Here is a 9,522-nt window from a genome sequence, read left to right as displayed (position 1 = left end):
TTTCACTGCAGAACACCCCCTAACAACAATGTGTGTCCTTTAGCTATTTTAATATAATATAACACTAGCTATATGATGAGCAAAAAGTCACAGAGGTACAGGCACAGCTCAAAAATACCTAACAAGGTGCTTCACTGCCTCTCTAAGGAATCATTGTAGCGGTGACAAGAAAGGCAAGTGGGATCACAAGAGGTGTCAGCATTTATTTATTTATGCTTTTTTTTTACTGCAGAGCTGAGTATTTTTTTATCTTGAGTAAATCACAGCATGAGAGAGAGAGAGAGAGAGAGAGAGAGAGAGAGAGAGAGAGAGAGAGAGAGAGAGAGAGAAATCGAATTTCACAATATCATCTTTCACAGGTGCCACTTATTACTTAGAGTAGCCTTCAGTCTACTGTTAAGTGCCATATCAGTGAGGTGGTTGGCTCACACAAGGCAGCAATGTTTATTTCTACTATTTCCTTTTCACGAAAATAAGCACTGTGGGCTATCACCACATAATCATATGATGCATTTGCAATCAGTCCCCCCCCCCCCCTTCTTCAAGTCGTAGCAACATAAACAGTTATGGTGCTGCTGTTAACATGCTCCCACTTGGCTCAGAGGGCCACACAGTCTCATGAATGTTTAAATGATCACAAGCAGCACACCAACTGCCCTAGTACGTTTTTAAAGCGACATCGACTCGGGGGAAAAGCAAACACAAAGACACACTAACCTCTTGCGTTTCCGTTGCTCTACATCGTGGTAAATTGTGGTCGTGACTCCTTTGCCCTCGCAGTGATGATGGTAAAAAATCACCCTGTTCGCCGATGATGAGGATGATGATGGTGATGATGATGATGATGATGACGAGGAGGAGGATCAGTGGTGATGAAGAAGCTCGGGTCTTGCCGTGTGTAGGCTGCGATTCCCCTTATATTTTGCGTTGGCCAAGCAGCATCCGTATCGCCTCTCGGAAGACAGAGCACGACGAGAACACCTTCTGCGGACCGAAAGCACCATCCTTCAGCGCAGTAAGAAGCGACGAGGCCAGGTTACTGAATCAGGAAACAGAACGGCATCTTGCGCTTGCTACTAGGGCATCCCCCACAATCACAGCAGGGACCGCACCGCACGTGCCAGATGATGAGAAAGAAGAAGTAGAGGTTCACGACCGCGGGAGCTGTCCAGGTGCTGAAAAAAAAGAAGAGAGATTCCAGCGGCTACAGATGTGTGACGAGCAAGCGCAGCCAACCCGAAGGAAACTGAGCTGGATTTAGAAAAAAAAATTGTTGAATTATAAAAAATTTAAAAAACACCTCTTATTTTTTGGTCAAATGAATGAAGCATTTATGTAGTCCAGATTCATATTAAGCAATAGGAGGCTACAGACGTCCCTCTTTTCTATAGTCCGGCCCCCCATGAAATCGTCGACGTAGAAAAACACTCTCGCTTCACTTCACCTCTTGAGTTCCTGGAGTTCCTCGCGATAACAACCCACTAGCATGAAAAAAAGAAGAAAATACATCACTAATAGCCTACTCTTACAGTGACCCCCAAGTGTTTTATGTGGCGCTCACTTTGGAATTCATCAGTTTGCAGAGTCACTGTAATAATCCCAGGATGACACAGGTAGCCTACACTTTAGTTGAGCAGGAATTAGCCGGCCCCGGAAACACCAAAACAAAGGATCAGTGGGACAGAAAGTGAGGAGAGTCGAGGCAACAACATCTGCCTTAACATTGGTTTGAAAAAGTAGGCCTATGATGCACCTCTTAAGAAACCCTGTATACATAGATAATAAATTGTAACATATAGTCATTGACATGTGATTAAGTAACATTAATTTATTCTGTAGTAACAAGAAAACAAAAACTTAATTTTTTCGGGGTGCTCAATTAGAAATTGATGCCAAATTCTTTATCCAACTGAAACATTACTATGGTAGGCCCATGAGGTGAGGCCCCGAATAGAATAGTTCAGACTTCTGTAGAGAAAGGTCCTCAAAATCAATTTAGCATCTAAACAATGGTACTACTTGATTGAAGCTTGTATAATCTGCAAACAGCCTAGCTCCATCCCTAGATAGTAAATGATAATACAAAAATGTCCAGTTGATGAGTCAACTAACGGTTTTGTTTATAGCAGTAATTATTTGTCTGAAGGAAGTGGTGTAATCTTAAGTACAAAAAAGAGTTCCCACGATTCCATTCATGCCTTCTTTACATACCAGTCATTCATTCGTTTTACCTAGCCCAGACACAATGAGGTCACATGCACAACAGGTGATTTTCTCCACCATCATCTGTCTGATGTCATGATGCAACCATACCTCCAAAACCAAATAGTGATTGATTCTCAGTCACCAAACTTTGTCAAAACGGCTCCTGAGAGACTTTTTGATTTTTGCCCTCCGTTTGTATTGCTCCACTGACATTTATTGCCACCAACTATGACACACTAACACATTACCTACATTTAGTTGGTAGTATCCTGTGGTTTAGTTTGCCATTTACAATGTGGACAAACTGCATTTTTTAAGGCGAAGGGAGGAACACGCCCACGTGGCAGTTCCCTCAGTTCCAAACAAAAGCAGTCCTGAGTTCAGTTCAAGAGACACTATGACTCAGCTTGGGAACCTGCACTAACGACAAAAAGCTGGGATCTCGCGAGCTGGTAAGGACGCAATATAGATTTATTGAAGTCACAGCTCAACACTAGTGCATGGCGGCGTGTCAGATTTTTTACATACGTACTATTGTTTTCATTATTGGCACCATTCCTTGGTAGTGAGAGATTACTTCCCTTTGAGTGACGAAGATATCTCTTGCGTTCTCAGGAAACAGTAAGAACTAAACGTTCAAATGATGGCAGGTAATTATATTTCTATAAAAGAAACATAACATTCTTTCAAAAATGATAGAGCTGTCATTCCTGAAATGTTATGTTTGTGTAGGTCATGGAGACCCTTGTAATGGGGAGGAAGCCACCTATTGCATGAATGGAGGGACATGCTATAAAATACCTTCTATGAATTCCCTATCCTGCGTGTAAGTTGAACAAACTATTTAATTTTGTCAATTGTTGTGACATAAAAATGAGTCTTCAGGATTTTTTAATTTTTTTTTATAACTTTTTAGGGAATATCTGTTGGTGTCGCAACATGGCAATGTAGTGTTGACAAGTTTTGCTCTGTGCTGACAGTCTGCTTTACACTTTTGTATGTCATGTTTTTACCTCAGGTGCAACGAAAATTACAAAGGCAGCAGATGTGAGCAGTTCCAGCTCTTCAGCACTTCCACCGACGCAGGCCAGGCGGGGTTAATTGCAGCCGTGGTCATTGTTGCCCTCCTCATCTTGGTGGTGCTGGCAGTTGTTATCTACTACACACGCAAGTAAGTACATGAAGGATTTAGGATCAGCGGTGTTCTCTAAAAATAGCTTTAGGTTGCACAAGTGTTTTATGTGTTCTATCTTGCTGTTATTGGGCTTGGGCAGGAATATATTATTGTAAAGCTAATAACCACATCTTGTGTCCAAACAGGATTTTGAAAGACAAGAAGCAACAAAGGCAACAGCACCCACAGAAAGAGTATTGGAAAGTAACACCAAGGGTATGAACTTTCTACCTATCGTGCATTTGATTCTCTTTTTGGTTGTGTGTTGAGTGGGAAGATGAAATAATTCTCAGAGACGAGTGTCAGTTGTCTTGCTAGCTGCTAACGAATAGACAAAAGGCAACTTGCTGTGCTGACCTTAACTAAAGTCTAGGCAGGTGAAGAGCTGACAGTTGATTAGTTGTCTCATGAGATTTCTGGATTCCCTCTTGTTTTTCAAAAGAAAGGTGTCATTCATTAAGACACACATACACACACTCGCAAACACACACACACACACACACACACACACAAACCTAAACAGGGCGTGAAACAACTGAGAGTGGGAAGTTAATCGCACCTTGCACACTACCCTTTTGAACAGAGCTATGAAGTTTGCATTGGTATTACTTGTTTTAAAACCACATTTCAATCTATGTGCTTTGTCTGCAATGTATATATATATCACATAGTTGTACAGTACTATGTTAAAAAAATATATATCATGTGAAATGTTATTCTATATATTGAACTGGCAAAATGGAATTATGAATTGCCCCCTTGTATCAATTACTGAATGTGCTCAATATGCTATTTGTAAATATTTTTGCAATTGTGTAAATACATGCAATTATCCCTAAGGAATGATTTGAATGTGTGATTTCTGGTGGGAGAGACCGCACCCACACACCTACACATATGACATACTTTTTAGGATCCTGATGGACCAGTCATTCCCTATCCCGAAACCTAACGATCAGCGCTTCATTCTTAACCCTAAACCATAATTATCCCTGTCAGGACTGGTCAGGTTTGAAAAAAAATAATGCTTTCCCTCAGCAGTTGCACAATTGGAATTGGTTCTCACGACATACATGGACACACACACACACACACACACACACACACACACACACACACACACACACACACACACACACACACACACACACACACACACACACACACACACACACACACACACACACACACAACAAACTTAGTGATACACTCTATTAGGAGAGGCTGTTATGATTAGTGTATCCCAAGCCATTCATAAGTCTCTTTACATCTGAAAAACAGGGGCACAGGAGATGAGAATGGTGGCATCAAGCTTAGGAGAGAACTTGTTAGACATCATTACTTACAGTTTTCATTTTGATGGACTTCCAGAATTCTTTTCTAACCACCAACTGAATGAGGAAACATTTAATTTGGACCGTTGACAGCTTAGCTACTCCCTAAAAAATCTTGCCTACATTAATGGCCTAGCTTTGCGGGACATTCCTTCAGGCAAAAAAATCTCTCTCGCTCAGCAGTGAGTTTGTTGTTAAAATGTCCGTATTGATTATTGAAAGGGTGACAGTATAAGGTCACAACAGGTTTTCTACAGAGCATGTCATGTTTGATACGAGGAAATATCTGGGCAGGGTGGTCCCTTGAAGACAATACATGTGACATAAAAACCTCAGAAGTGAACAATACTGCTTGAAATGGCAACTGAGCTCTTTTCATTGTATATGAAATGTTTTTTTTATTTTGCACAAATGCAAACGCATATGGTGTTGTGTTACCTTTGAAAAAAAGGTAAACATTTATGAACCTCTGTTTTTAGCAAACAAACAGATATTATAAACCCAGGGCCCTTTTTTGTTTTAGAAATGTAGTAAATTGCCTCCACCTAGTGGCAGTTAGGCATCCCTGCAAAACGTTGTGATAGTAAGTGCCTGGCAATGTATATATAGAAAATACTTGTTCAAGATTAATTTCATCTCCTAAAAACATCCCTTTGAATTTCTTTAGAAGGTGTATCAAAACTACATAAAATCACCAGGTTTGTCTGAAATGCTTTTTCCAGTTCACACACACACACACACACTTCTGTAAACAACTTACTCTCACAGGCTTCTGGCTTTGTCAAACTCATGTGCAATTTTCAGCGCTGTGCCGTTGAGTCCCACAGACTGCATGTTAGAGAGGATGGTGACCACCACCCCCTGTGGGAGCAGGCCCGTCTGTCCGTGCTGCTTGTCTGTCTCCTCACTGGGTAACACCAGGAGCACACTGCTAGCACCCACAGCACCTCCTGTGTGCGACACGTAGTGCCTACGCTTCCTGCACTGGCCGTATTTCAGTAGTTTCTCCACTACCAGCCAGCCTTGGGCGTACAGTCCGTCCTTATCCCAGCTGGCCTCGGTCCTGTCTACCGGTGCCCACAGATCTATGACAGTTTGGGCTTTGAGGAAACCAGGGAGCAAACCCTCAGTATCCTGCAGTTGGGCTACCTGGTAGCTGTAGAGTAGAGCGTTACCGAACAGCAGCAGGTCCCCCGCTGTGGAAAGGAAGCCTCCTCCTGCCCACTTGTAGGAGTTGTCCACGTATGGGCAGTTCACCACACGCCCTCTCTTGTTGAGATGATAGAATCTGTTGAGAATCATCGATTATTTTATACTGACTTTCTAATGGAATTTTATCATGTTTTTTTTAACTGAAATGAACAACCAAAACAACCTCAAATACACAACAGATCACTTTATAGTTCTAGCTCAGTTACCGTCATTTGGAAATGACTGTACATTTGGTGAAGATAGATTACCTGGCGCGGTGGTAGACAATAGGGTCGTTCTCATCAGGCACAGTATTGAGCATTCCCAGCTCTCGGAACATGTTGCTCATGAGATCCAGGAAGTGCTGTCCAGCAGCTCGCTCCACCACCGCACTGAGCAGGCTGAAGGCGTGCGTGGAGTAGAGGAAAGTGGTGCCTGGACAAGGTAGGAAAGACAAAAAAAAAATCAATCTTACTCATCAAGTCAGATTCATTGAAATGCTGCCATGTTTGAATGGTTTAGCGCCTAAACATGTGCTGCTTCACCAGGTTTGAAAATGAGTGGGTCGTCCTTGAAGAGGTCCAGAGCCTCAATGATGCTTTCAAAGTTTTCCTTCAAGTAGTATTCCTCATGCTCAAACTCTTTCTTCTTCTGAGCTTTGCCTTTGGCGTTTGGTTTGGCTGCAGCAGGTGTATCTTTGTTTTCAGACAAGCTCTTGTTGTCATCCTCTTTCTCTTTTGCCGGTGGCTTTAAAAGTCGCTTGGCCTTCTCCCTGTCCTCCTTCACTTTCTTCGCATCCTTCTCATAATGCCGTATACCACTCAGGTGGGAAAGAATCATTCGAGGGGTTATTGTGACCTGAAAGAACAGATACATGTGTGATGTGGACATGGCCCCCCCCCCCCCCCCCCAAAAGGAACAACATGAAATCCTTGTCAGGAATGAAGAAAAACTGACTTTTGTGTTCAAGTATAACTTACATCTTTTCCATCTAATTGTTTCTGGGGAAATTCTGGGACATATTTCTGGACTGGAACATCCAGATCCAGTTTCCCCTCCTCACACAGTCGCGCAGCAGCTGCCGATGTGAGGGGCTTGCTGATGCTGGCGATTCGCATCACTGTCTCCGGACTACACGGCACACGGTTCTCCAAATCGGCATAACCCATCCCTGAATTGAAATACGTCAGCGTCATACAAGAATGTCAAAGTGTTGTAAAAGTAAATATGTTCATAAAATACCGTTGGTGGCATTTTGATATCTTTACTATGAAACCCATCACATCATTTCTTAGACATTTCAGCAAGGAACTAGCCCAATGGAAGAGGATGATGCTTAATCAATACTGATTCTTGGGGGAAAAGTTGACATCTTATGCATAGGCCCAACCACCTTACTCAGATCCACACATTTTAAATAATAACAGTATTCACATTATATAAGCAAGAGGGACAACTTCAACAATCGTTGTGAGAATAATGACATAGGATACAAATAAGCATTTACCTACACAGGGAAGTCAATTCAAATTTTGTTTCAATATATCTTTGAGTTAATTACTAAGTTAGAAGTTTGACGAAATCCCCTAGGCTCTTTGTGAAGGAATTTCTTTGTCTATTTTCTCACGTTTTACAGGCAAAATGATTAATAGATCAATAACAATAATCAGCCAGTCACTTGATTTGAGAAATAATTTGTTGATCATAAGCTACTGTTGCACCGGCCAGCTGGTGATTCATATAGCCTACAGCACAAAATTAAGCTGAGCATAACAGACAAGCTACATTGGTGTTGTTGTTGTTGTTGTTGTTGTTGTCCATTACAGCCACCAACCTTCACACCAAACTTGAGCACCATCCACAGAGACTCCAACCACCAGCCCTGGAGCTCCCACCTCAGCCTGAGTCACAACAGAGAAAATCAATGAAGTGCTAGCCTGCAGGGGACTGTGAAGTTAGTCAGGCAGATAGAGCAAATGGGAAAGTGGCCGGCAGCAACTAGTCAACAGGCCTACCTCCATGCCTACCTTTATCCTCTCCACAAGGTCCCTGCTAACTTTGATGGCATCGTTGTATCGACCAGTGCTCTGTGCTGCTGTTATTTTTTGTACCTCGCAGGAACTGTCAGCTGTGTCCGCGTGATACTTCAGTCCGACAGCTAAAGCAAGCCCCACACCGACGCCACATAGGCCTATCCAACTCCTCCACTTTGACCTGTATTTTAAAAAGGCTGTGCTTGTCCCACCGACATTTCGTCTTTGTTGTTGAATTAACACACTAGCTGAGTGCTGCTGCTGTGCGGCTCGCGGCGTATTCAAAGGAGACTTGCGCGCTGCTAGCATGCTACATTGGGCACAGAACCCATCTGGCAAAAACAAACGCGACATTGTTAAAATATGTTGCTTCTCTTGGCGACAACCGTCCCTGGTTGACGATGTCCAGTATTGGTCCAGATAATAACAACTTGCTTCCTGTTTGCATCGTCGAGCCAGACCGAATGAATCAAATGACGATTCAAGCAAAGTCGAGCGAGTGGGGTAGGCCTACCTAGGGGGCAAAACCTATTATTTACTATCTATGGGCAAAACCCCTTTAAAAAAAAAAAACAGACATGGAGCGTTGTAAAAGGTTGTTCACCAGAAATGATATCCAGGACCTTCCACGATCACAACCTGGGTGGACAACCTTGTCAACAAGCTGCTGGAAAGCTACAGCGGGCTGACATAGAGCAAATCAGAACCATTGCGAATGGGGGAGGGCTAATAGGGAATTTTTTAAACTTATATATAGGCCCTATCATTATGAAACTTTGCAAGTTGATTACTGACATTAAAACAACAACTTTTTGTATTACAGTATTTTCCAAAAGGTTTTAATAAATATGAAAAATCATCAATATCTTACTAATGATGCGTACATTTGCATATCTGCAAAGCCCCAAAATCTAGATGTTGGACAAAAACAAAGTCAATTTATTTTTAAATTTTGAAAACAAAACAAGTGTCCAACTGCCTGAAGCCTTTCCTAATCACAGTTCAAATTTGATCAATAACCCATAGAAAATTACTTTTTTACACTGTTTTTTCCAAGGGAATGTCTAGCCATTTCCTAAAATACCAGCTGGAGACTCCTAAAGGACACTTTTGGTCCATGGCACATGAAATGTAACTGTGTAAAAAATGTATTTTCCATGGGTTATTGATCAAATTTGAACTGTGATTAGGAAAGGCTTCAGGCAGTTGGACACTTGTTTTGTTTTCAAAATTTAAAAACAAATATCTTCCAACATCTAGATTTTGGGACTTTGCAGATATGCAAATTTTCGCATCATTAGTAAGATATTGATGATTTTTCATATTTATTTAAAATGTTTGGAAAATACTGTAATATAATTTTTTTTGTTTTAAAGCTATTCTTACCTTTGTAAGGTTTTTACACTTATTTTAAATGACTTTAAAATGGTATAAATAAGGTTTTTACACTCTAAAATGCATGGTAGACCCACCAGGAATAAAAAGAAACAATTATTTCAGTCTCATAATATTAGGTGAAAACTACAACCAATCAAATCGTTCGGACCGAACGATTTGATTGGCCGACAGACCTGTCTGTTTCCCC

At 41.6% G+C, this 9,522-nt stretch overlaps 2 protein-coding genes across 2 annotated transcripts; one reads left to right on the top strand and one right to left on the bottom strand.

Annotated features, from left to right (window-relative positions):
- Positions 1-2,600: 2,600 nt before the first annotated feature.
- On the top strand, positions 2,601-4,209 carry nrg4 (neuregulin 4). Its single transcript, XM_080027984.1, has 5 exons — positions 2,601-2,657; positions 2,821-2,855; positions 2,938-3,031; positions 3,224-3,376; positions 3,526-4,209. The coding sequence occupies exons 2-5, from the start codon at positions 2,846-2,848 to the stop codon at positions 3,599-3,601; spliced, it is 333 nt and encodes a 110-aa protein (XP_079884110.1). The 5' UTR covers positions 2,601-2,657; positions 2,821-2,845; the 3' UTR covers positions 3,602-4,209.
- A 953-nt stretch (positions 4,210-5,162) lies between these two features.
- Positions 5,163-8,505, bottom strand: lactb (lactamase, beta). The gene is made up of 6 exons (XM_080027971.1): positions 7,932-8,505; positions 7,739-7,805; positions 6,885-7,075; positions 6,450-6,762; positions 6,174-6,339; positions 5,163-6,001 (listed from the first exon to the last, which is right to left on the bottom strand). The coding sequence occupies exons 1-6, from the start codon at positions 8,289-8,291 to the stop codon at positions 5,476-5,478; spliced, it is 1,623 nt and encodes a 540-aa protein (XP_079884097.1). The 5' UTR covers positions 8,292-8,505; the 3' UTR covers positions 5,163-5,475.
- Positions 8,506-9,522: the final 1,017 nt, after the last annotated feature.

The sequence above is a fragment of the Ammodytes marinus genome (assembly GCF_949987685.1).
Source record: "Ammodytes marinus genome assembly, chromosome: 5".
Classification (NCBI taxonomy): Eukaryota; Metazoa; Chordata; class Actinopteri; order Uranoscopiformes; family Ammodytidae; genus Ammodytes; species Ammodytes marinus.
This window is presented reverse-complemented; position numbering and strand designations above follow the sequence as displayed.

Coding starts and splice junctions, on each gene's coding strand:
- nrg4 (XM_080027984.1), top strand. Junction 3,032..3,223: donor ATGAATTCCCTATCCTGCGT/GTAAGTTGAACA, acceptor TTTTTACCTCAG/GTGCAACGAAAATTACAAAG. Junction 3,377..3,525: donor GTTATCTACTACACACGCAA/GTAAGTACATGA, acceptor GTGTCCAAACAG/GATTTTGAAAGACAAGAAGC.
- lactb (XM_080027971.1), bottom strand. CDS start 8,291: ATGTCGCGTTTGTTTTTGCCAGATGGGTTCTGTGCCCAATGTAGCATG. Junction 7,806..7,931: donor ACCTTGTGGAGAGGATAAAG/GTAGGCATGGAG, acceptor GTTGTGACTCAG/GCTGAGGTGGGAGCTCCAGG. Junction 6,002..6,173: donor ATTGTCTACCACCGCGCCAG/GTAATCTATCTT, acceptor GATTCTCAACAG/ATTCTATCATCTCAACAAGA.